At 46.5% G+C, this 27,305-nt stretch overlaps 2 protein-coding genes across 5 annotated transcripts in view; one reads left to right on the forward strand and one right to left on the reverse strand.

The window, feature by feature from the left end:
• MCPH1 (microcephalin 1) overlaps positions 1-27,305 on the reverse strand; it is a gene marked incomplete at its 5' end in the record, with an annotated part of 223,245 nt that overhangs the window by 49,953 nt on the left and 145,987 nt on the right. The gene's annotated exons all lie outside the window — the stretch shown is intronic.
• The window catches only part of ANGPT2 (angiopoietin 2), a gene marked incomplete at both ends in the record, with an annotated part of 53,824 nt that continues 49,544 nt past the window's right edge, over positions 23,026-27,305 (forward strand). For all 4 annotated transcript variants that reach the window (XM_079726511.1, XM_079726512.1, XM_079726513.1 and 1 more), the window contains one exon: positions 23,026-23,313. In XM_079726511.1, coding sequence (XP_079582637.1) covers positions 23,026-23,313 — 288 coding nt within the window. The remainder of the gene's footprint in view (positions 23,314-27,305) is intronic.

The raw sequence follows: 27,305 nt of genomic DNA on the forward strand, positions 1-27,305 counted from the left end.
GCCATGGACACGCCTCTTGCTCTGTCCTCCCATAGCCTCCCTCACTCAGCAAAGTGGAAATTCTTCCCTCACCTCTGTTTCCCAAAATGGCCAGACTTTGGGGAGCTTGAGACAGAATGGTTCAGAGATAACCCAGACGGCAGGGAGCCTGAAGTCTGTGCACCTCTGTGCGTCCCCGGAAGGCCTTTGTCAAGTGGGCTAGACACACGTCAGTCAGAGGACGCTCACCTGCTCAGAGCTCACACTCGGCACAAGTCACATCATCAGCTCAGGTGACAAAGCGAAGCATCCCCGCCATATGCTTCTGGGGATGGCTAACTCACAGCCCTCTGACTTGCCTGTGTCTGGGTTCTCCGGACAGGAGCTCCACAAGCATTCGCCTTCTTTCTCATTTACCAAAGCTCCCTTGCAAGCAAAAATGCATTCTTACAGAGAAGCCCTGGGTTCAGCCTTATCACTGGGGGATTTTTAAGACCACAGTGCACCACCCAAGTCCCAAGACTGCTATCCTCCTGAAAAATTACCAAGTGATATGCAACCACACACAAATGTATGCCAAAAGCTGTAATCAGATTCCTAACAATCAAAAACTGGAAACGACTCAAAAGTCCATCAATCACTAGATGGGAAACAAATAACTTCTGGATCTTGGGTGTAGTGGAGATCACACAACCGTGTGGCTGCCAGAAGTCATCGACAAGGCCCTGGAAGCGGTGAATCGCACTGCATGGAAGTCAAACCTCGATAAAGCCGGGAGAAAAGAAATCACGAGCTGAAACAACCACCAAAATCTAAAGCAGAAGGAGATCTTGTGATAGCAAAGTCGGAGGACATCCAGCTGAAACCCCACGTGGCCGAGGTAGAAGCCAGTTCGGAGGCCCCTACATCAGCCAGACTCCAGTGAGTCATTTTTCCTTTCAGACTATTTCATAAAAGACAGGGGCATAGTACAGACTTCTGGTCTCCATAGCTCAGACCACCAGAGATGTTCAGGCCTGCTCACACCCCACCCACACGTGTCACTGACAACCCAAACCAGTGGGAACCTGCACAGGTGTCCTGGCTCCTGGCCGATGAAGAGCTCGGTGTGCAGGCCCCGGCTCCCTGCTCCCGGAGCCCTGACTCGCGGAGTATTTCCTTCAGATGGGGATCACCACAAGGGGCTTCCAGCCAGGATGTCCGGGTCACAGGAGGCTGTGGGACAAAGGAGGTGCGCCACGGTAGGCAAAGCCAGTTATGGGACTCGGAAGGCCTGTTTCCAAACCTCTCATCCCTCAGCCCACCCTAAACAGCACTGCCAGACGAGCTCACTACTTTGTGCTCATGGCTTTTCCAAGGCCCCGCTGCCCACAGACATGAACTGCCGGCATCTTCCTTCTCCAGATTTATCTCCGTCCCTAGGCCCATACTGGGGGGCTCATGGTTTCCTATCTCTACCCTGAACTTCTCTTCCTGTTCACCTTAATTCTGTGTTCTCTCTCAGAACACAAAACAAATTGTGTGCCTACTTCTGAACCCTAGGACCGGCACAGAGCAGACGCTCAGTAACTTTGCTCAGAAACTGGAGGTACCTTTGTTGTTTTTTTAAATTTGCCCTGCAAGTCCCCTGGCATAATCGGTCATAAAGAATAAAATACAGACTGAGGTTTTCAGCCACCAGGCTTCATTTTATAAAGAGGAGAAAACAGCACTGAACTGTAATTTCCCTCTCTTTTTATGGGCAGTACAGAAGAGGGACATGTTAAGTGTGCAGAAGAATCCACGCAGAATGATGGGGTGAAAGCGACACCTAAGGCCACAAATAAATTTCAATGAAAGAAAAAATAAATGAGAGTGTTCTCTCGTAAGGGAAAGCTTCCAGGACTTTAGGGCTAAGATATGGTGATTACATGTCTTATTTACCTGAGGTGCAAATGTGGGTGGACAGAGGCCCTGTAAGGCCCCAAGCTGGAGGGGAGAGTGTCTGCGTGAGGGCGCGCCTCCGGCTGGGGGGACCACAGTCAGATTCGAAGTGCTTCCCGAAGCGCTCACCCAAAGGGCCTCAGTTAAACGGGAAACCGGCGGGACGACCGCAGGCCACACTGCCGGGGGTGGGCACAGCCTGCCACGTCACGCGCACTGTGTTTGCCCGGCGTCTGTGTGGTTAAACCCAGGCCTCCTTCCCCGTGGAGTCCCAGGCAGGGCGAAGACCCCTCTGTGCGTGGCCGAGAAGTCATTCATTTGCCACGGAGACATTGTGTACTAGTCTGGACATGCTAGAAAATACAGTTTCACCCCCAGTCCTCAAAACTGAACCGCCGGAGGCTCGTTCATGTCTATAAAATATCACTCTGCTGTGCTGTCAAGAATGCTGGAAGCAGGGCGGGATGATGGGGGGCTATCTACTAATTCTTGGGACCCATTCATCAAATTTGCCAATTAGACTCCACAGGAACCTTTCTATATTTTAGCTGGGCTTTCAGACTCTTAGGCACTTCTGAGATTGTCCTCGGCTCCCTACTTGTTAATCAAAAGTGGGGTAACTGTGTAACTGGGGGACACAGCTTGACCCAACCTGCTGAGCGGGAGAACTGTGCTTGCTTTCAGGGGCCGCCCAACGTAGCCACTTCTTGTCAGAATATGAGTGTATTTGGAAAATGCAAGCAGGACAGGACCATTTTATTGTAAAGTCACTATGAACTGCTTCGGGTATTGTCAAATGTTGGAAAAGGCTAAGTAAAGCTGTAGCCAACACTGAGAAATGCTTTGTAAGATAACCTTTAAAAAAATTTCCTCCCGCAGTTATAATGGGCTAGACGGAACTGTGTCCTAGCAGTAAGTTTATGGTAGTTTTGGATGTATCAGTACATGCAGACAAAAAGGCCTGGGATAAGTAGAGATTAAAATAAAAAAGCATTAGGCCGGTAAGAGTTCTTTTAACAACAATCTCCATCTGCTATGTCTCCTTTTAAATTAGTTGAAATATTTTTGTGGGTGACTTTGTTTGCACTAACTTCCAACTTTTCATGGTTCACTAAACCCTGGATTGTGATAGGAATACAAACATTTAGGAAGAGGAGGAATTCACATCGCAGATGAACTTGAGAGTTCCTTCCTACCAGAGGTTCCAAATCCGTAGTATTATTTTTAAAGTGTGTATTGATTCTGAATTCAATTTGTAATTTTAAGGACAAATCCAACATGCAGATCTGAGGGTTTCAATTACAGACAAGCCTGGGAATTGGCGAGAGTTTCCGAGAAGTGACCGCGGCAGGAAGCCCAGGAGAGTTTGAAGGTGAGCAAAGGCAGTGTATGGACAGCAAGCCTTGCAGGAAAACCAACGTATCCATTAGACTGGTGAGAACTTCAAAGTAGAAACAAGTTTATACAATGAACCTCGAGAGCCACCAAAACAGAGTGCACCCACGTCAAGTGGTAAAAACTCAAAATTTAAAACAGAAGGTACGTATAAAGTGCCAATGAAGACGATGCTAAAAACAAGCAGACCAAGCAACCCGACAGCCACCTAGAGGAAACAGGACCTGGAGACACTGATGCTGTACGCACGGGCCTCTGGGGTCAGGTTGGCCTAGGGGCCTCTTCCACAGAGGAAGCCGCCTCAGCAGACTCTATTTCTATGATGTAGGAAGGACCACTGCGTCCAGACGGCCTCACTTCCTTTCTCACCCATTCCTAGCGTCCCCCGGCCGGCTTCCCACTCGCCTCCTCCTCACAGGTCCTTTTCCGGGAACCCGCCAAGTGCCTCACGCCCGTCCTTCACACAGGTGTCTCACCTGAGATACCGGTGATCACACGCTACAAATCGGCACCTACCGCCACCATTTTCTATTCCTCTCACCAGCTTCTTCTTTTTTTTTTTTTTTTTGTAGTATGTGGGCCTCGCGCTGTTGTGGCCTCTCCCGTTGCGGAGCACAGGCTCCGGACGCGCAGGCTCAACAGCCATGGCTCACGGGCCCAGCCGCTCCGCGGCATGTGGGATCTTCCCAGACCGGGGCACGAACCCGTGTCCCCTGCATCGGCAGGCGGGCTCTCAACCACTGCGCCACCAGGGAAGCCCACCAGCTTCTTTTAATTGTAAGGATTTACCGTTCCGGACATCATATATGTATGTGTGTGTATTTTTTTTTAACATCTTTATTGGAGTATAATTGCTTTACAATGGTGTGTTACTTTCTGCTGTATAACAAGGTGAATCAGCTCTATGTATACATACATCCCCATATCTCCTCCCTCTTGCGTCTCCCTCCCACCCCTCTAGGCGGTCACAGAGCACCGAGCTGATCTCCCTGTGCTATGCGGCCGCTTCCCACTATCGATTTGACAGTTGGTATGTATCTATGTCCCTGCCACTCACTTTGTGTATTTCTATTCGTTTATCTGTTCCGTTGCTCTAGTGTTAACACAACGCCCCAGGACGGCAGGGATTTCGTGTGTTTTGTTTATCGCTCTAGAACCAGTGCCCTGCGGGTGCACGTTCCACGTTCAGTACACATGCGTGCGTGTTTGTGTGTTCCTGTTAACACCCGAGGAAGATCTTCCATGGGACACTCTGTCAGTTGTCCTCGGCCTCAATCCTTTCTCCTTGAATCCTGCTCAACCAGATTCCCGGGGGGGCCCAATCATCAGCCGGCACTGTGCTAGGCAGGGCGGGGTGTGCAGAGGTGAAAGTAGCATTTTCCCCAAGGAGTTTTAGTTGAACCACACAACCAGACCATATGGGCCCAAATGCCTGGCTGTGCCCGTGAGCGCGGCCCTTCAGAGGCGAGGGCGAGTTCTCCCCAAGGACTGTGCCCCTGGAGAAGACTTCGGGGGAAAAAGTAGAGCCTTGAGGGGTGGGACGGCTTTGGAAGCAGAGAATGACCTCATGTGGACAAAGGCTCTAGAAGAAAGAGCAGTAGAGGGGCAAAGGCCGAGAGACGGGTGGGCCATGCGTTCCTGGAAACACAGTGTTTGTGATGGGAAAGAAGTAGAGAAGGAGAAGGCGGCAGGGCCCGGATGACAGGGACCCCGACCACGGGGTCCCTGGATGGGGAGGAGGCAGGGCACGGTCAGCACGGACATGGGGACAGAGGCGGGCATCAGAGCTGCGGCTCCTGCGTCTAGCGTGAGTTCACAGCATTCACTGCATTATTAAAAACAAACCAAGAATCCTGAAATCCAAAGATAAAGGAAGGCCATGCACGGAGCAATGAAGGCAAGGACCGTGATTAATCCAGCTCTGAGCATCGGCGGGTAAGTGAGTAAATACACACACAGATTGGTTATTTGCTTTGGAGTCAGACTTGGGTTTGAACTTAGCTCTGCAAGGTCACTGAACTTCACTAAGCTTCAGTTTCCTCAGCTGTTACACGGGGCCTGGAAGAGTTATTATGAGGATTGAGAGAGAGAGAGATCATGGAAGTAAAGTGGCTGACAAACAACCAGTAACAGCATCTACGGAGCACTTTGTTACATACAAGGCATCACCCCGAGTGCTTCACATACTCAAAAAAATCACAGCTGCCACGTATGCTTCTCGGCATGCTGACACTGGATGTGATGGCGGAGGTGCCCGCAAGGGACCCCCTCCCTCCCGCTCAGACCCCGTCCCGGCAATCACGGAGCCCAGGGCTGGAGGCTGCCCAAGGCCAGTGGGAGTCGGATCGGAGCCAATGCTGGCCAGGTACTAAACATTCAACCACACACAGTGAGGGTGTTTTCTTCCTAAACCTTCCTTTCCTGTAAGAATGTCTCGTAAGAACTGTTAGAACACGTTGCTCTGTTTTCACACGGGGTCCTGATGTGTGTTACACGCTAATGATCAAAGAGAAAACCGAGGGAATGACAGGGAGTGACTGCTTTTATCCCTAAATTGTGCTCTTTTGGGTTCTATTCATGTGTTTTGTTCAATTGCCCTTCTTGGTCCCATGGTTACAAACAGTACCGGGTCATTAGATTTCAGGACAGCAAGTAAGTACTGTCAGCAACTGTATCCCCTCCTTAAAAACGAATGAAAGCAATGCAGCTGTGGACTGTGAGGGAATGACTATACTTACACTCAATGTACAAAAGTATCACACGTGCAGTTGTGGCACACTGGGTAGTGTCACGCCCTCTGGGGAAGTCACTTTGCCTTCCTGCATCTTTGTTTTCTATCTGTAAACGAGGGCTCTTTCTCAGTCTCTCTCCAGCTCTGAGATTCTTTCGGTTTAATGTGATAAGGGGCCATAAGCTGAAACAAGAAAGTGCTAGCACTTGATACCAGTTCACGTCTGAATTATCACGCGACTAACAAAGTGAAGTATTGGTGGCCATCACGTCACTTCAGTAGGACAGGGGACCCTCTTCTATGGTTGGCTGGTATCTGAGCACCCTTGTTTGCTGGGACAGCCCCCATCTCGTGAGTCTTGGTGGGACGTAGGGCCGCCTGCCCACCGTGGAGTCTGAAGATGCCAGATTCTCACTTGCCCAGCTCACTTGGCTGCTAGGGTCCAGGTAACCAGCCAGACTGAGCCAAGTCGACCCACCTACCTAGGGGCTGGAATGTAATGCCAGTGACCCAGAGAAGCAGGCACAGGGCGAGGCTCTTGGCGGGGTCAGAACGACCCAGCTCAGAGCTGGTGCTGCTGCTTGGTGCTGGCTGCACATCTGTGGCTCCTGCTTGGGTAGCGGGGAAGTGATACCTCCCCGCGCCAGTCTGGGTGGCAGCTGACTGTGGCTTCAGCTACACAGCCTCATTACTATTGCTATTATTTGTAGAACTACCCAGTAGTTTTTCAAAACATTCCATTTTTACATAAAGCAGAAAGCATCAGTTTCCCTCACTTATAACGAAGAACCCTTTCTGCAACTGCTGGTGACGTGTGCTTTGGGGACATAAAGAGCTGTCAGGTACCCTTTGCTTATTTGTCTTATTTTGCTAAAACCATCCCATTACCTTATTTTCTCAGTCAGGATAATAGGCAAACCACTTGGCAAGGAGTGCTGAATTAAGGGGTGAATTTCACACTCACAGTAACAACAAAAGTAAATACAAAGTGTCCAAAATCTACCTGTTAATTATATGCACAGCTCTTTTCATAAAGAAACCCAAGAGGAATATTTTACTTACTGCCAACGTTAAGACAGAGGGGTTTCAACACCTAAAGTCAGACCCATGGGCAGGCTGACTGCTGTCATGTCTCAAGGGGTTGATCCAAGATGTCGCATTCATGAAGGCCATCTTTCTCTGATAATGAGATGGGGCATGGGCTGAGGAAGGGCTCTAACCTGCGGACCAGACACGGCGCCCCATGTTATCAACGGCACTGAATTCTCCAGATCACTCTGCCGCTCATTCCCATGGAACAGAGGCAGAGGGCAGGGGCTGCAGGTGGGTAAGACTGAGGCGGACAAGGGTCTGGAGGAAACGAAAGAGGTCCTTCTACCCTTGGAGGCAGCTCCAGCTGAGGCAGGTCCTAGTGACTGAGGCATCCCCGGTCCACTAGAGTCTTGGAATTCTGTCTTGGTGTGAGATATCCCAGACCCGTCGTCACCCAACTCCCATGCTGGTTCTTGGAGGGCTGGCCCTCTGCTAGGATTCCTGGGTCATTTCTGCTTAAAACCCATGGACTCGGCCCTGTGAAGTAGCTCCAGGAATAATCAAGTCTATGGGCCAGAGAAGCCAAACTCTCCTCCTAACACCTAACCCATCTCAAACGAGCTAGACTTAGAATTTGAACCATACGAGGCGTCATCTGTCTTTTCTGTTCATCTTCCCGCTTCCCCCGAGAAGCCACACGTCTCCTCAGGCCCTGAATGAGCCCAAGTGTGTCACTGAGAACCTTTCAGATGGGTCTGTTTACCCTGAACTCTCCCTCTCTGTGGATGACGGAGCTTTTGAAATTGTTAGCATCCCTGGGTTGCAGACGCCCAAAGTATACATCTTGCATGCAGAGTTTTGGCTCCTGACTGAATTACATTAATTCTATTCTTTCTATTTTCTCCCACCTATACTGGCATTTTGGTAGTAATGAACTAGTCTATTCTGGAAAAGAAGGGGAAAAACTCCAATTAAATGTGAGATTCTAGATTGTGTTTATAAAATGATCCAGAAATATTTTTCTCTTTTAATCGTAAAGCACTTAAATAATATTCTAAAAAAAAAAAAGGCCTAGAAAAGTTGGAAAATAGCTCTTATGTTCTGAAAACAGTAATATTTTAAGCCCTAAACAAGCACATTATAGAAAGGGGTTTCCCAAAGTTTTATGCTTCAAGCCTTTTATTGTTTTCTCACTTTTCTTTTGCCAACTCAAATGTTGTTTAGAACTGATATTGGATAGCGAACAGCTGCAGGTCCTGGCTGAGTGCTTTCCTAGAAATACCACTTTGGGAAAGAATTTCCACCCTTTTCCCTCTCCCATGAGCCTTCAGAGTGGCTCAAACTTATTCTTCTCCAAGATCCTGGCCCAAAAGTTTATCAGGACAGTCGAGCGTCTGGGAAGCAATGCCAAGGGTGGTATCTTTAGCTGTTGGTGAAAGGAGAGGCCACTTCTGATGTACCCAGAAGGTGAGTGAGGGTCTCCCCAACACGGAAGGAAAACCCTCATTTCCAATTCAGAAATAGGAGATATTCTGCGTCTCATGGGAGGGTTCGCATGCAAAGGAGACCTTGGTGATACCCAATCTTGGGCTGGTTTGGCTTGTTTGTACAGCTACTTTGACAGCAGGTGGAAGACATAGATTCTGGACTAATTAGGCTCTGGATCACTTAGATCCTGCAAAGAAAATTCACGAGAGTCATTCTAAGCTCTTTCTAGACTATAAGAGAATCGAGAATTCCTTAATTTGTGTGTTGTGGGTTTTTTTTTTCTTACAACTAGCACAGTCTTTCGTATTTGTTGAATTGAATAAAAGGAAAAACATTGAAAACTGATAGGACTGTAATAATATTATTGTGTTTAGCCACCTACTAAACTGCAATTTTATAGCGGCTGTTGAAAAGAAGCTCTAGAAATGTTTTCAAACATATGGACACCAAGGGGGAAAAGAGGGGTGGTGGTGGGATGAATTGGGAGATTGGGATTGACATGTATACACTAATATGTATAAAATAAATAACTAATAAAAAATAGAAATGCTTTTTAAAAAAAATAAATTTATTTATTTATTTTTGGCTGCTTTGGGTCTTCGTTGCTGCGTGCGGGCTTTCTCTAGTTGCAGCAAGCAGGGGCTACTCTTCGTTGCGGTGCGTGGGCTTCTCATTGCGGTGGCTTCTCTTGTTGCGGAGCACAGGCTCTAGGCGTGTGGGCTTCAGTAATTGTGGCTCACTGGCTTCAGCAGTTGTGGCTCGTGGGCTCCAGAGCGCAGGCTCAGTAGCTGTGGCTCACGGGCTTAGTTGCTCCACGGCATGTGGGATCTTCCCGGACCGGGGCTCGAACCCATGTCCCCGGCATTGGCAGGCGGATTCTTGACCACTGTGCCACCAGGGAAGCCCAGTAGAAACGTTTTGAACAGGGGCAGCAAGGTAAGCACATAGAGTGTTAAAAGTTATCCTGAAGGACAACACTTTCTTGTCGATGTTAGCTCTAGTATGTTTATTAGACACTCAGTCATGCTCTGTGCATTCAGAATCTGTGAATGTGCTTATTTGGGGCCAACTTACTCTGTATCAGGTGCTGTGCAATGTGATAATTTAATTCAATGTGGAGGTGTTTACCTGCATTTTTAGAGGCTTCATTCATACACAACAGGCTCCAGAGAAAATGAGGTGGTAGGACAGAGGTCCCACGAAAAAACTCCAGCAGGACCTCAGTTTAAAGAACAGAAGGCTGCAGATAGGGCAGCCATGGCACAAGCACTGCAGATGGTCTGAGGGAAAGGCATCCAGCTGCTTAGGAAAGACTTAGCCCAAGGACTGGCACCAACCTCCCAGCATCCAGGCCGCCTCCCCTGCAACAGGAGACCAGGATGGCTGGGACGGAGGGGAGAATCCTGCACCTCGTCCAGAGTGGGATCCAGTGGCAGGACCCTCGGCTCGGTGGGGAAGGAGGCCTGTCACAACAGGCAGCTGAGATAGAGAATCTGCAGGATGGGGGCGTGGCTCAGATCTCATCTTTATAGGCCGTTGTCTTTGGGCAGGTGTGGCTGGGGTGAATGCACAGATGCCGTGTTGAAACAGCAGCGGCAACTGAAGGAGGCGCGGCCTCGGGCTTCCATGAGTTCGCGGTCCGTGGGGGTCAAGGAGCCTCACTGTACCACCGGTGTGGACGGATACGGGGCCTTCCTAAGGGTGGCATCCAACGTTCTTCCTGCAGACTCGAGGGAGGATTTCTCTAGGAAGTGGCACTGGGCCTCCAGGAAGGAGGACAGCCTTACATAAGGGCGGATGCAATTAAAGAGCCTTAGGATTTCTAAGAAATTGTTTTACTGTTGCAGAATGAAGCTTTGCATGGTTACCACCACGTTAAAATATCTGGGCTGCCTGGATTTTTCCCCCTGTTAGATTAAATAGCAAGCAAAACCACCAAATACTTAACAGTTGTTGGTGAAGGCTGCAAGGCAGCAACAGATTTTAATTCCCTTTCTGGTAATATTTTTTTGGGAGCTATAGGGCAGGTGTAACTAAGTACCACAAACTGAGTGGCTTAAACAACCAAAACTTATTCTGTAACGGTTCTCGAGACTGGAAGTCCAAGATCAAGGCGTCTGCAGGGTGGGTTCCCTCTGAAGGCCGTGAGGGAGAATCTGTCCCAGTCTCTCTCCCAGCTTCTGGTGGTGGCCAGCAACCTTTGGTGGTTCTTGGTGGGCAGAAGCATCACCCTGATGTCTGCCTTCATCTTCTCATGGTGCTCTACCCGTGGATATGTCTGTCTCCAAATTTCCCCTTTGCATAAGGACACCAGTCATATTAGATCAGGGCCTATCCTGCTCCGGTATGACCTCATTTTATCTAGTTACATTTCCAATGACCCTATTTCCAAATAAGGCCAGATTCAGAGATACTGGGAGTTAGAACTTCAGTCAATGAATTTTTCGGGGACACAATTCAACCATAACAAAGACTCTCAAAGCAGTGACAGATTTACAAAAATGTACATGCTACTAATTATATCTTGCAGATTTTTATTTCAATCACTTGCAACATCTCAATGACACTATGAAGTACCTTTTTACCGACCAGACTGGGCTTTTCTTTATTTACTATCATTATCTATCTCTTCCAGAGCAGAAATCTAGAGAATAGCACAATATGCCAGAATCCACAGAACTGGCACCACTGAAGAAACTCCAAGGGTCAAGGTGAAGGGAGGCTACTTAGCTATTTAATTTTATCTAGAAAAACCTAGACTGTTAAGATTTATGCAATTTACAAAGCTGTTCTTTTTCATTATTTTCATATACTACTTAATATTAGTTAAGATTATTTAATGAGACTGGCACTAATATTGATCATGAAAACAGGTCTTGCTGCTTCCAGCCCAGATCACTCTCTTGGGCTTCAGACCTATGTGTTCAACGGCAAAACTCCACCTGGGTGTTACACAACCAATTAAAACTGGGGTTGTACAAAGGTGTATCCGTCACCTCCCTGCCTGAGCTCTCATGTGTCACCAGGCAGCCAGCTGCCAGCATCATCCATCTCTTACTCCTTTATCCAGGCTTGTTATTATCCTGTTGGTCAGTCACTGGAATTCTTGAATCTGTAGCTTGGTGTCTTTCATCATTTAGGGGCAGTGTTTAGCCGCTGTCTCTTCACATACCGTCTGCCCTGTTCTCTCTCTGTCCTCCTCCTGGAGCTCGGTTAGACCTTCTCACTCCATCCTTCAGGTCCCTCCCCTTCCTTCCTAGTCCCCATCTCCGTGTGACGCTGCTGTTCTCAGGAGACTTCTTTTGATTTATCTTTTAGCTCAGTGAGTCTCTCTTCATATGTGTCTAATGTTCTGTTAAACAGGATCTTTGAATTTTAAATTTCAATTATTGTATTTTTTTCTTTAAGTTTCTTTTGAAATCTACATGATTTTTTCTACTTTAGTTTTCTGCCCCTTTTATGTATTTACAAAATTTAATTTCATATCTTTAAGCATGGTGTTACGGGTTGAATTGGGACCCTCCAAAAGATGTAAGTCCTAACTTCCAGCACCTCAGAATGTGACCTTGTTTGGAAACAGAACGGATGCAGATGTAACTAGTTAAGGTGAGGTCATCATGGCATAGGGCGGGGCCCTAGTCCAACCTGACTGGTGTCTTTACAGGAAGAGGGACACATAAGGACACACAGACACATGCACAGGAGGACGTCATGTGGTGATGAAGGCAGAGACTGGAAAGGTGCAGCTGAAAGCTAAGGAATGCCGAAGGTCGCCAGCAGACCACCAGAAGCCAGGAGGGGCAAGAAAGGACTCCCCTGACAGGCTTCAGAGGGAGCAAGGCCCTGCCAACACCCTCATTTCAGACTTCCAGCTTCCCGTACTGTGAGATAATACATTTCTGTTGCTTTAGGCCTCCCAGCTTGTGGAATAGTCTGCCCACCATATCCACAGGCTCTGCATCCACAGGTTCAACCAGCTGGGAGTTAAAAATATGCGGGCAATAAAAATTCAAGAAAGTTCCAAAAAGCAAGACTTGAATTTGTTGTGTACTGGGAACTGTTTATGTAGTATTTACACTGTATTTGGTAATATAAGGAATCTAGAGATGACTGAAAGTATATGGGAGGATGCGTGCAGGTTATGTTCAAATACTATGCTGTTTTATATAAGGGACTGGAGCATACACAGGTGGTGGTGTCTGCAGCGGGTCCCGGGACCATTCTCCCGTGGATACCAAGGGATGACTGTATTTACAGCAGCCCTAAGAGACAAATACAGCAAGGATCCTTATCTTATAAAATGCGGCCAACAGCTTCCAATCACAAAGCTCTTGCCTGTCTCTTTTTGCTATTCTTTCTGCTGACACTTGCTAGTGATACGTTTTCCTGTATGCTCATTTAGTCTGTCTATGAGTTGCTCATTTTCCTTGGGAGATTATCTGTAAGAATTTGAGACCTATGGTGAAGGTGCATTACAAAGGATTCACATTTGCCATGGAACTGGGAGATGGGGAGGAGTTGACAGCACCAGCTGGGGACCACTTTAGAAAAATGCTCCAGGGCTGCGGGTTCTTTCCGACCACCTCATTTTTAACGTAAAGCTAAAAGGGTGAGCCCGTGGCTACAATCCCCAGGGGCGGTCCCCGCCCCCCCGCCCCGCAACCCCGTTCTATTTAACATCAGGTCCGCCTCTGTTCTGTTTTCTTGCATTCTTTGCAGAGGTGGGGTGGACAGGTTGACTCCTGCTTCCCCGGGTGCTGCGGGTGGAGTCCTCTGGGGTCCCACGGTCATGGAAGGAAGTCTCTCAGACTCTCTACCATGTAGGGCCCTGGCCTCCCCTTGATGCACTTGGTTCCTGCCTCCACTGAAATTTAAGCCTGATGTCTTCTTATCATCTTATCATGACACTGATGCTGTTAAAGTGATTTTGAAATTAGTTTACCCAGAATTTTCAGTTAAGTGGAAGAATCAACCCCAACACCAAACCAGCCCCATCACTGGAACCCGCACGGCCCGCCAACCTGGTGCCCCTGACGCTCCCTCTCACACACCCTTGGCCCTGGGTTGATGTTCTAGTTCAGGCACCTGAGTCACCACGTAGTTTCTCCCCAGGTCTCCCTCTAACCTCACTCTGCACGGCTCTCCAGGGGCCTCTCAATAGCAGGCTAGTCTACTCCCTCGGGGGAAAGTCCAAATGCCTAAGTGGATGCTTTGGAGCTAGTTCCAGTGGGGTCTCCAGGGTTCCTGCCTTCCCTGGCTCTTTGCTGAATTACAGAGTTAATTTCCCATCCGTTCCATGGTCTCCTATTTACTGCACTAGCTTTCCACTGCCTGGAATGCAATTTCCTTCACTTCTAGTCTCTTTATTTTGAGGGAGGGACGAGAAGGCTCTTTTTAAATAAGTGAGGCATTGAGGTCTAGACAATCACTGCAAGTATTTCTGGCTGTCCACTCCACCCAGGAGCCTTCCCCACAGGGCACTCTTGCCCGGTACCACCCAGGATCACCACGGAGGTGTCACGGTACCGTCCCTGCATGTTGGGAAGTAGATCTACCTCATTAAGACTCTACCAACTTGCTAAGAACAGGGTCAGGTCTCTAAACTCATCCTTTACAGAGATGGACAGCACAGACCTCTACTTCTTCTACTGTTGGAATGGTATGGCTTCACTCATTTGGGTAGCAACCTGATCACCAGATGATAGAGAAACAGCTTCTGGCTCTGTGTGTGCTAAACAAATGCTTAAAAGTATTTTTCACTGTGTGTGTGTGTGTGTGTGTGTGCGCGCGCGCGCGTGCATGCACAGTAGGTGTTTGACATGTGGTCTCCTTTTGCACTAAAATTATAATGAAAGCATTCTGGGTTGTGTATTCGTTGCTACTGATTTATGTCCTAACTTGCCTGTCATTTGTATTGATGACTGTAATACCAACACGGATAATTTTGCCTGTTATCTGCTATGAGGCCAGCAGGGGGAGCAGGTGAGGAGTACAAGCAGATTTGCTGTGTATTTTATAGGTGTCATCTCTAGCGGCTTTTTGTTAATTTTTATTGTAGTCAGGCAAGACTTTTTGACCTATAAATTAAAAAGGTCACTGAAAGATACATCAGGATTTTGGGGAAAGGTAAATAATATATATTTTTTTTCTGTAAATATTCTACTAGAATAGTTTTAGGGCTTTCAAAAACTATTGTTGAAATTTTTTTTCTTGAGGGAAACAGATGCCAGGAACTAGGTATCTTAATCCTGCTATAAATGTCTTCTCTTCACAGGCTTTGTACAGCTTACTTCCTTTCATGTTTTCTTTTGTATCAGTCTTTCTTTGAATTTAGACCCCTTCCTTAAAATGAAACACTTTGGGGAGTACAGTTCATTATTAAAGTAGTACCAAAGAAATTGCTTGAGACAGGGGTTAAGAGGAAAAGTAGAGCATATACATATGAGATTATTAGGAAAGACTTAAATCATCCGGTAGATACCATAATTAGATTCACGGAGGAACAAGAATGGCAGGGAGTATTTTTATACACTTGAATGCAAACATCACTTCCTTTTATGCATAACTATTTCTTACAATTCTTCAAAAATGACTTTTAGGGGAAAAAAAAGACTTTTAGTACAAATAACTCCATAATCAAGCCTAATTTCCCACAGGAAGATCTTTTATATCAAGTCAGTTAGACAGACAGGAATACCAAAAGGGGGTCATGTGCTTTTACTTTTTTTTACTTCTTTGACATAAGCAATTTTATTTATGTTAACCTATAACCAAGAGAGATAATATATCTTAATGGAAATAACACACATGACATTTTTACCTCTCTTATTTTAAAAGGTTTCTCAATAATTAAGATAAAATTTTTATAAATTTAGATTACACAAAGATTAATCTAGATGGCATTAGGCCACTTTCAAGAGAAAATTCATTCCGAGAGGAATTTGGATAGTCCTTTAGTAGAATGGTTAGGACAAAGAGACTAGACACATTTTTCACAAGCAGCAGGATTTGAATTCTCTACATTTGCTGAAATGAATTTAGGAACATTTAATATAAAATTATAACTCATAAGCCCACCTCAAAATCTCTGATGACTAACACAACAGTGTTAGTCAAAGGAAAGATATTACTGACTTTTCGTTGGTCATGGACAAAACAGTAATCACTGACATCAATCCACTGAAAGGGAATGTTTAGCATTTTTTTTTCTGTGTACGGGCAGAAAACAGGACACAGAATTACTGGCAAAAATATTATCAGGCTAATGCACTCATCTATTGTTTTAGAATTTCATCCACTGCCTTTTTAAAGTTATGACTTGTATCTTGACCTTTTAGGCATTTTTTTGATGGAAAGATAAAATATTCCACAAAAATATTGGATGAAAATATTTAAAAATCAAACGGCATTTGCGATAACTTCATGTTACCAAGAGAATTATATAAACTAAAATATTCCTAAAAATTCAGGGAATTCATGATGAAATCTTAAAAAAAAAATAGTAACTTGGATATTTCCCAAGTTTCTAGCTAATAAAAAGATTTTTGGCTTGTCAAAGTCCTTAAGGTTACATATTGTATACAATGTGGCTTTACAAAACAAACTTTCTTGAGCAGATGCTGTGCTGGTTCATGGCCGTACAAACTGTAAAAGATTCAGGAATCTTTCAGGTTTCCTTTAAAAAAACAAAACAAGACAAAACTGTCTTCTCTAAATGTCTTTCGGACATAATGTCACAATAAACACTCAGATAAGTTAGAATGAATATTTGGTACCTTTTTAATTAAGCTAACCTAAATAAGAATGACAGCCAATAACCTAAATAAGAATGACAAATAAAGATTTTTCTCCATATTAACTCTGATTCTTCCATCAATACTAACCCCTGACACGTAGATTCCTATGGTTCCCTGTCAAACAGAAGTTACGCAGCTGCGAGAAGGAAGATAATTGTCCCAGATAAGGCGATGGTATCTAGGCCTCTGCCCTTTACTGCCCGGCACTTACTCTGTCTGCTCTGAGAATGAAAACACGAGGGTCATGCAGGGGAAATGGCTGTTTCCCAGGAAAGGAAATTGCCTGAAAACACATCTGGCAAAGGCTTTTTCTCCTCCTCTGGCAGGCAGGCACTTATTTTAACAAAATATACATTTCCTCACCTCCTGTAAAGGTGAATTCTATGGAGCCAATGCCCTATTCTAAGTGGATGACAATTTTCCTCTAAATAGAACGGGCCAGCTATTTTATGGCAAACGCTATGTGTGTTTAATTGCAACTAGCACAGGGAACTGTGCTAAACTAGGCATCATACTTCATTTCAGAAACTATGTATTCTCAAAGGTATATCACACTCTTGTAGCCAGCTACAACAGATGAAATTAAAGAGGCAAAGAAAGCAAAAAATTGTCAACGCCAGAAAATCAGAAAGGTGGCAAGCATGGATATATGAAGCACAACTAATGCGGTCAGACAGGAGGCTGGGTTTCCAGAGATCCCGTCCTCAGTGAGTTCAATCTGACTGGAAGTCTGCATTGCCGTGTGCACTTCTGAGCGGACTATACCTGCTCACAGATGCCACGGGTCCAGGATACTAAAGCGGGCACGCGGTGGCCCCGTCTGTGACTGGCTGCCCCAGCTCAGGTGACCAAAGGCCACCAAAGGTCTGGCAGCGAAATGGGTTCTGTCTCCGGGGCGTGTGTTTGTGCAGCACAGAGGCGACAGCCAGCGTCTCCAAAGAAGGTTGATCTTTGCCATGGTAAAAGCGGGGTAAAGGAACCCATTGCTTTAAATTCTCCTTAAATCCATGAATGTGAAAGAAAGGCACAAGCAAGTCTCACGGAGTCCTTGTCATCTGGCCTCCCGGAGCCGTGGTTTCCACGTCCGTCGTAGGGGCGAGATTTACCTTCCACGGCTACACGTGTGCGTGTTGATATTTACGCTTTTACTCTTTTTCCTGTTTTTACGGTAACTTTAAGGGGCTTTCTCTTTGGTACTGTTTTCAAATCTCACGGCTGGGGATTATCCTTCGCAGCCCGCCAGACTCAGGGTTTAATACCGGTTCCACGCGGTCAGTAGCTCTGGGGAGAGGCCGCGCCAAAGCTTCTGCAAAACGGCTCCAGACGCCACCTGCGGTTCTGCAGGTTCAGTTCGACAAACATCAGAATGCAGTGGAAAGAGCCCTTCTGTGAACCACCACGGAGGCAGCCTGCTTTCGGAAGCTGCAATACTCACTTTTTCCTTTTCCTTTTCCCTTCCCCCTCCCTCCCTCCCTCCTTTGCCTTTCTCTCCTTTTTGCCCATCGTGGCTGCTGCTTCTCCAGCTCTCATTAGCTGCTGCCCACAGTTCGGAAAAAAAAAAAAAAGTCGTAAGAATAACTTCTCCTTCAGCAACAATTTTATGTCCAGTGAACTTCCTAATGGTTTCCCCGTGCGCTGCACACTAAGTTGTAAACATGTTGATCTAATTTAGCCACTTTTAAAGAGGCCGGAACAGGGAGGCAGATGAGTGCAATGCCGCTAAAGCCCCTCCGGCCCCAGCCTGCCAGGGGCCTGGAGCCCCAAGTAGCCCGACGGCCTGAAAACGGCCAAAGCCCAGGAGCGCCCCAGCCTCACTTCGTGGGCTATGTCGGCACTGAGAACTCCTACGTCAACACAGCACTTTCCAGAACTTAAGCCCGTGCCGGCCCCGGAGCTGGCCCCAGTCACTGTCTCCAAGGCCTGCGGCCAGTGGTGATAGGACGGCGGTCACTGCACTGCGTGATGGTGACCGGGCAGGTGTGAGACCGAGTCCGGGGACGTGCCCAGATGCGATGGAGAAAGACCCTGGCACAGAACGTCAATAGATGCGGGAGACCAGTGTGCCTCTCCAAGCACGTCTGAGTGGTGACCCCATATTTTCCAATTAGCTACGGGCTTTCAACGGGGACAGCTGCCACTATGCTGGCTCCTCAGAAGGCAGGAACGCCCTCAGCCCCGCCTCCCCGGGCCAGCCGGTCCACTTCCATCGCTGCCTTCTTCCGCCCGTATACGTATTCCGGTAGATATTGAGTATTAAACTGGCTCCCTGGAAAGAGCAGAAGCCATGCAGGCCTCCCCAAATCCTGTCTGGCGCTCCACGCCCTGGGGGCTGCCCCACTTTGCAATGCTTTACAGTTGGCACCATAGCTTGGTTTCTGGCTTCCAGGGCCACCCTTACATAGAGAGAGCCTCACAGGTGGCTCTGGGTGACCTGGAGCCTCCGGAAGGTTGGGGTCAGTCGGATGCCATGATCTAGACAGAAGTGGATCCACGTCGACATGTGACCTACATTTTTGGGGCCATGACCAGTGGGAGATGCCTGGGCTTTCACCACACGTTAAGCCTTCTGTTCCACAGGGCAGAGGGGCCTTCGTCAAAGTTCTCTGTAAGGCTGACCTCTTTCTTTCAGGGAAGAGGGTGACGTGGTCTTTTTGGCGCCATCCAATGAAGATTTACCTCATGACGGCAAAGCGGAAAAGGAGAACTTGAGGCCGTGCGTGCTAAGGTGATTAAATGGAAGCCTCCGAAATTTCAGCTGATGACATACAGTACAGGGGAGAAAACAAACGTTATTAAGAAAATAAACAGCACCACACACAGCTGTTCGGCAGAGCTGTTTGGACAAAAAAACAAAACAAAAAAAAAAATTGGTTGGGCAGGAAGGCAGCTTTGGGGAAGGCTGTGATAATATTTCTCGTTTTATAGCCCCATCTGCCTTTAGCGGTCCTGTCAGCAAGTCATTGAAGGAAACTCAAGATTCTCTTTGAAACTGAACAGCTCTGAGAACCACAGTCAAGGCTGTGTTTAGCCTCCATCCCTAGGCCTGGATGGAAGTAGCCTGCAGCTGCCGGTTGCCTGGTGCTTAGGAAACAAACAAGTACGGGGTTGGGGGGTCCATAACCGAGGGGGGCCGGTCTTCGCGCCGGTCTGCCCCCAGAGCCCCCCACCCAGCTCTGCCCCGGTCTGGGGTCTCCCGCTGGTTCTCCCACGTTGGCCACACAGCAGACTGGAGCATCTCCTCTATGCTTCCTCAGTGACGCCTCGTTTCGGCCCCGTGTCCGGCCCTGACTACGGAAGGCATCGGCTTCTGCTTGGGGCCCTGCCCGCGCTGTCCCTGCACAGGTGGGATGTGCACCCTGGGGTCCGTTCTCCTAGTGCATCTGCCTCGTCTTGCAGTTTCGATCCAGCTTCGAAGTGGCACCGTCTTTGTGGTCAAACATTCCTGCTCCTTCCCTAAGTCCCTTTTCCCTGGCCTGTCTCACACTCCTCGACTCTTGAAGAAGCCGGGCGGTGCTCGAGACACGGGAGGCTCCCTGTCTACACCGGCTGTGCCTTGAGAGTGGCCTGGCGACCATGTCACAGCCCCTGGCGACTCCCTCTGGTCAGCCGACTACAGCCCGTGGTCCCTTTGGAACGGCCAGTGAGCTAAGAATGGTTTTCGCATTTTTAAAAGGCTGACAAAAATCCAGAGACTATTTCATGATGTCAAAATTATAATAAATTCAAATTTCAGTGTCCATGAATAAAGCTTTGTTGGAACACAGCCACCTCCCATCGTTTGTGGACTGTCTCCGGCTGCTTTTATGCTATGACGGCAGACTTGAGTCGTTGTGACAGAGCCCGTGTGGCCCGCAAACCTGAAATATTTACTATCTGACTCTTTACAGAGAACGTTTGCCAAGCCCTGGTCTAGCTAGAGCCTCCCCCCCAACTCCTGGGTAAGAATTCCCATTTAGGTGCCTACAAAGAGCTGCTCACCGCACATCTGACCTCGAGAGGATGGGTAAGGAACATCCAAGCCAACTGCCTGCAGGACCAGTGCCCTTGGAAGCGATGCTGTCTTCCTGCTGGCTGTTCTCACCATCCTCTCACCACAGCCCGTTGGTGAGGGGGTCTCCCTCCCTCTATTTGCTTATTTATGTCTGACACTGTGTCATGTTCCCCAGTACCCAGAAGACAAGGAGTATTTGTGGTACACGCTCTTCCTGTGGCTTCTTTTTAAACCACCATATCTGCCTGGGAGGCAGATGGATGATTTTTAAAACCACATATGCAATATTAATGCCTTATACTATGCGCTTTCAGACGAGGAAGAAACTTAGAAGAAAAGAGGTGCACCCCATGTTTCTGCTTCATGTTCAGCCAGAGAATAACACAGTTATAATATCTGATGGTGCAAGAACTGATTTTCACTTAATGGGAAGTGCTGATAAAGAAAGGAGAGTAATACTCCTAAGTAACATGCATTAGTCCGTATCATTATAACTCTAAAGGTGCTGAGAAAGAACCAGCTCATTTCACAAGTAGGGACACTGAGGCTTAGAGAAGTTAAGCATTTGCTTCAGATCTCAGTGAATCAGGGTTCTAACACTGGTCCCATCTCAAATCCTACATGCGTCCACCTACAGTTAGCAGTCTGAATGAGTATATCATCTTTAATTCGTTCCTTTAGTGGAAACCATGTGCCAGAATCAGGTTCTAGCTTTCCTGAGCCACTGAGCCCTTTGAGAGTCTGGGGAAGTCCACAAACCCCTTCTCAGAAAATGACACGGGCTGTTTTATTTGGAGATTAAATAACAGGATCTTGGGATAGATCAAATGACAATGTAGTGCTGAGTGCACGTAATAGCTTGAGATATCGTAATAAAAACATCTGCAATTCCTATCTGTGAGAAAGCCATAGCTATTGACCACTGTTGTTTCTGACCTATTCACAGCTAAAAGAAGGGCTATATTTCAGTGAGACTTCAGTGAAAAATAAAGATGTCTTTTCCTGTCGAAGTTCGTGGACCCCAGGAATTCTGTCCGGGGACCTTGGGTCAAGAACCCCTGCTCTGGAGGTAACCTCGGAGTCAGGCCGTGCACAGGAGGTACGTTTTTAAAGGTAAAATTATTAGGTCTCTTGAAACAATTCACTATACAAATCTCAGTCATCCAAGAATTAAAATCATAAAGTCCCCTGAAATCTGATCTTGCATGATTAGACCGACCCTGGCTTTGTGGATGGATGAGGCCCATCAGGTCAGTGCTGAACAGGCTGCCGCTGCCTGGAGAGAAACCTTGTGCACTGAGGCGTTGAGACCACCGCAAGGGCTCCAAGCCGTCCCCCCCACCCGGCCGCCTCCTTGCACAAGCTGGCTGGTGAGTAAGCACACTGTCAATCTCCGAAGCGTTAAGCTTCAGCCATTGAAGGAAGTACCCTGGAGGGTTTATGGAGCCACAGAATTGAAACAGAAAAATCTTGGGAGTTAATGCAACCCCTGAATTTGACAGATGAGGGCTTTATAGCTTAACTAAAAAGAAGTGATTTGCCTGAGTCCAACACTGAGCGGGACTGATGTAACTGATCCTGGATAATGTGTTACAAAATGACAGGATTTGAGCAAATCCTGACCTAGCGAAGGAGAAGTTTAGGTATGCCTCTCTCAACCTCCTCTTATTTAAATTCTGATTTCTCTATGGATTATAATTTAGCGGGCCATTAAACAGTCCAGTATATTTTAAGTTTACTTTGAATACTGAAGTGGATATTTTGCTTAAAAGATGAAATGTCAGAGCTCAGAAACTGATTTTCCTAACACGATTTAATAAAGCGAGATGTTCCTATCCCACTGTTTTAAGATGAAAGTTTTGCATGCTTGGCTGATGGTTCAAAAATCAAGTAATACCAACGAAACTATTTTCCCTATGAAAAGGCAAAGCGTTTACAAGAGCGAGACTTCTTCCTCTTTGTTTGTAATAACAAAAATAAACCAAAGTCCTGACATATTTGTAGTATTTTTATTCCTAAAGGAAAAAACAGGAACTTCATTGTACTTTAAAGTTATTGCCCCAGATATTTTACCAGCTTAGCACTGTGAAATCAGTTTCAGACACAAGAGACCGACAAGCTCTCTCTAGGAAATACTCAATTAGGGTGGTGCCTCTGCAATACCCAGGGGTCCTGTAACTGATCGGTTTTTCCCAGAGGGTTTCTGCAGCATACAGTCCTGGCTGGACATACACATCATGCAGAGATTTTTCCTGTGGCCTGGCTAGTGACCCCCCTACAGGAAGATAACGGACAAGCCGGGAGGGCGGAGCAGCCAGCTACACATGTCTGGCTGCTGTTATCAACTTATCATATAAGGAAAGGAAAGTGATTGATTCGGATCCTGACACCGCAGAATCTGGGGGAAGAGAGACAAAGGAGCATTGAGGCTGATCCGTAAGGCGAATGCAGCCCTCACGAGGGAGGATTATTCTTCCTCCTGCAATCTGACAGTTTGCTGCGGGACCGGGGAGAAGACGGCACTAGAAATCAAGGTCACTGCCGGGAAAGGAGGGAAGAGGAGACTTTCACTGATGGACCCTGAGCCATGGCCGCAGAGCCCCGTGTCTGAGAGGGCAGCTTAGCGCCCGGGAGTCTCATGCGCCTTGAAGTTTGCTGAGCTGGTGGTTTATTACCGACAGAAAGAAAGAATGTGGCAGCTTGTTTTCTTTACTCTGAGCTGTGATCTGCTCGTAGCCGCAGCCTATAGCAACTTTCGGAAGAGCATGGACAGCATCGGGAAGAGGCAGTATCAGGTTCAGCACGGCTCCTGCAGCTACACGTTCCTGCTGCCGGAGATGGACAACTGCCGCTCGCCCTCCAGCGCCTACGTGCCCAATGCTGTGCAGCGGGACGCGCCGCTCGACTACGACGACTCCGTGCAGAGGCTCCAGCTGCTGGAGAACATCATGGAGAACAACACCCAGTGGCTCATGAAGGTAGGGAGCCGCCACTCCCTCGTGCACGGCCCCGACCGGCTCGGGCTGCACAGCCAGCCTGGCGGGGCGGGACGGGGGGCGATGAGCGCAGGAGAGGGCTGGTGGCGGACGCCTCTGCATGAGCTGCCACTTGCTGCGGTCTGTCCTGCGCGTAAAGTGGTCGGGGGTGAAAAGTGACAAGGATCTCACTGGAAGGGAGTGCCAGGATCAATGGAGGGAAGTCTCTAAGTCAGGAGTCCTTATGCACGGAGGAAGCGCACTTCTCTGCACAACGTGTAGGCTGTTCTGTTTGTGCAGGTACTTTAAACTCGGTGACATCCTTTTACCAGGGACGTTATAGAACCGGTTGCAGGCACGGGAGGGAAGCTGTGAGCAAGGGCAGTGACGGAGCCCGGAAAAACGTGACAATCACGTTAGTTACTGATCCATAACGGATGGAGTGAAGTGCTTTACCAATTTCCTGAATTTATTTACTAAAATAGGTTGGGGCTCTTGGTAAACAAGAGGAAATTAAATAAAGCAGACCTTCCATCTCTCAGAACCTGGGGGGCTTTATCCCGAGGGTTTGTCACTTGTTGGTAGGGGTGGGTTTTCCAAGCGTCCGAGGGGATTCGGCGCTGTGGCCCCTTCAGCTCCACCACGGGCTTTGAAGGTGACCCCTCGTGGGGCAGGCGTGCAGGGCATTTTGCTGCAGTTACGCCGTGGCAAGATGGTCGTGTTTGCGGGGTTACCACGATCCCACTGTTTCAGGCTTTTTATAGAGTTTAACTCAAATAGGACACTGAAGGCTCAGTTTTTCTTTTACAAGCCATCGTTTTCACATGTAAAGCTATTTATACAAACCCCCAAATCACCCTGGGGTTTTGCTTGATGTGGACTCTATATATTCTGCAGGAGGTTTAGACAATTGCAATAAATAGATTAATCATTAACTATTACAATGACATCACATCACAACGCTTACACAGCAGAGAACGTGACGGTTTAAAGCCATATGGGAACTTTAACAACAAGCTGATTCCCCTCATTCAAAACTTTGCCCCTGTCTTTCATTTCACCATAAACCTTCTGTCAGGACACCTTATCTTAATCTCAGAATAGATCTTGGCTCCGAATCTGTGTTTCTCATTAGCTCTCCTACCTTCAGAGAGGAAATGACCAAGTTATTACTCTGGTCCCGAGCTGAGATGAATGAAAGCCCTCGGCACTGCATTCAGTGTTAACAAGAGGGGTCGCTTCAAATCAAAGAACAGAAAACAACAAAAACGCATCAAAAAGACTCGCCCTGTAATATGAAACTCACCAGTTGTATCTATAAGCACTATCCCTTCTGAGCAAATTCTCCAGTAATTTTCTTTCTTTTCCTAACAAGTTCCCTGTGGTGCTTTTAAAAATCTCCTAAAATTCATAGATGTGCAAATAATATTGTTAAACTTAAAAAGTATGCAGCAACACAGGTTCGAATATTTGGAAGACAAACTGTATCCTCAACAACTGCTCACTCTGACTTCCCATTTCTCCCTGAGTTGTCATGCTCCCCATGGCACGGTTAATGCCGGGGCTGACGGCCACGGTGAGAGATGAAAGCCACGTCATTCGTAGTAAACATTCTAATCTGCCCGACTGGTAAGTCATCTCATAAAATAAACAGTTGAGGAACAGAGAAGAATGTTTTGCCAAATCAAGACCGCTAAGTTGTATTTGCTTAATGAAGCCCACATTAGGTATACCTGAAACCCCATATACAGAGCTCGTATTTCTTTCCCAGATAAATAACCCCCTTCTTTTTGCTCTTTGAGACGCTGTTTAAAGAAGGAAAAGGACAAGGAATTCTACAGGAGGTGACCAACATTTTTTCCTTTCCAGGTTCAATCAGTAAATATTTGAACAGTAGCACAATGGTATTTCTAAATTCTTTCTTTAGCCATCTAGCTAAATATCACCAAGAATGACTTCATGTTTATCTTTTCATGGGCTTAGCACCTGTCCTGTGGGCCCTTGGGTAACGTGCACCTGAGAAAGTCAGTTTGTGCTCTCACTTGGTTTACTGGCTTCTGGTTTGGGAATGAAAGCAAAAAGCAAACATGAAACCCACCTAAAGTGATTGAATGTAACCTCTCTGCTTGTTTTTTATTCCTGTGTTTTGTCACCTGTGATAATAAACACTGCTTTTCTCATAAGGGAGAAAATAATATATACTGGGATGACAGATAAGCCACAATGATCAACATCACAATCAAACCCCTATTGATAGATTATGACAGAAAGAAAAAGCACCATTCTGTGTTTTGCATATTTCCTTTTCTTTAGGGCTGCTTTTTATGATTCCATATTTCCTTTCTCTCCCTAATCAACATTAAAAATGAGAGGGGGAAAAAAAAACAAAACACTTTTAAGGTTTTAAGAAAACTTGTCAAGAAGGAAAATAAGACCAAGTTTCTGGTTAACCTCAGGGTAGATGACTAGCGTTTCAGCGTCTGAGTGGTTAGCATCGGCCAGGAGCCTGGACTAAGAAAAGCTGTTTCGCGCATCATCAAAAGATGCCACTCTGCCCCTTTGGTCTGCCAGGCAAAGGAAGTGTCGGAATTCTGAATGAGTGCAGAAGAACATGAATGGGACAATACAGTGAAGGCTCGCTCTCTGGTTAGCGGTTAAACAAGGACAAGATAAATCGTGATAGTTAGGACGCCAAATACACCACAGTGACCTAAAAACACTGTATGTCCCATTCCCCTGCCAATCCTGCAACTATTCCAAACCTCTGCCCCCGTGAGAGTAAACACACTTTTATAAAAACTGACAAAGAACGTAGCAAAATGGATTGGATCTTGCTAGGAGACTAGATGTTTTTTTTTTTTTTCCCGATCAGAAGAAACAGGGAAAGGAAATAAACAGTTATTTCACACTGATGAATACTTTAAAGTTATCAACAACTGCAAAGTCTATTGTGCTTTAAAACAGTGTTTTGAAAAATAAAGCTAATGCCTGTTAAGTTGATGTAAACATTTCCTCGTAATCCTACTTATTATTTTTTTTCATGAAAGAATCACAGGCTGGGAGCTGTAAACGTGAATTGAGACCCTTTTCTTTCTTTAAAATTAATACTACTATATCCTTTTAATAAAGTATGAGAAGTATTCATCAGCTGATGTACAGGGAACAATCCAGTTTTGCTCCTAAAAACAAAACTGTTGTCAGTGGGAAAAACTGATGGTGAGAAGCTCAGATGAACTCAGACAGTCAGCCCCTTCCCCACCCCTGCCAAGCACTGACTGACTCTGTGTGTGTGTGTGTGTGTGTGTGTGTGTGTCTGTGTGTGTGTGTGATCATGTGTGGTGGCAAAACACTCCTTAGCTGTATATCCAAACAAACAAACAATAAACAAACAAACCAGAGCTTGGTTCAACAAAGGAAAGAAAAAACCTCCCACTGTATCCACAGCCAATGTTCTACTACAGTATTGGAATAAACCCACCATTCCTGTACTGCCTTGCTGTCTCCTGAATCATGAAACATGATTGTGCTTAGTGTTAGAAGCAAATTCTGTGCATTCAGATAGGCTGACTAAACCTTCTATTTAAGACTGCAAGAAAATGATTACTATTATTTAATTATCTATTAATATCATTATTGTAAGGAAGGCAGAGATGATTAAAGTTTCACTGTGGTAAGAGAAGTACACATATTTAAGGTTGGAAAATGCAAGTTTAATATACTGTTTACTATATAATATGTACGATGTATAGTACAATATATGCGTACTACATATATTATATAAGATATGCATATACAATATATAGATTATATTATATATATATAGTATATATACAGTATTTGCTTTCCATGGTCAAGTGGCCTCTGCTTATTGAACGGGGCTGTCTGACATCCTGGGTTAACTATGCAGGTGTCACACTGTGGGGAGATGAAGACTTGCCTGCAGTCACGAAGTAGGAAACGGGCTTGTGCATACACCTTCCATCCTATCTGACTTT

The sequence above is a fragment of the Hyperoodon ampullatus genome, assembly GCF_949752795.1.
Source record: "Hyperoodon ampullatus genome assembly, chromosome: 20".
Lineage (NCBI taxonomy): Eukaryota > Metazoa > Chordata > Mammalia > Artiodactyla > Ziphiidae > Hyperoodon > Hyperoodon ampullatus.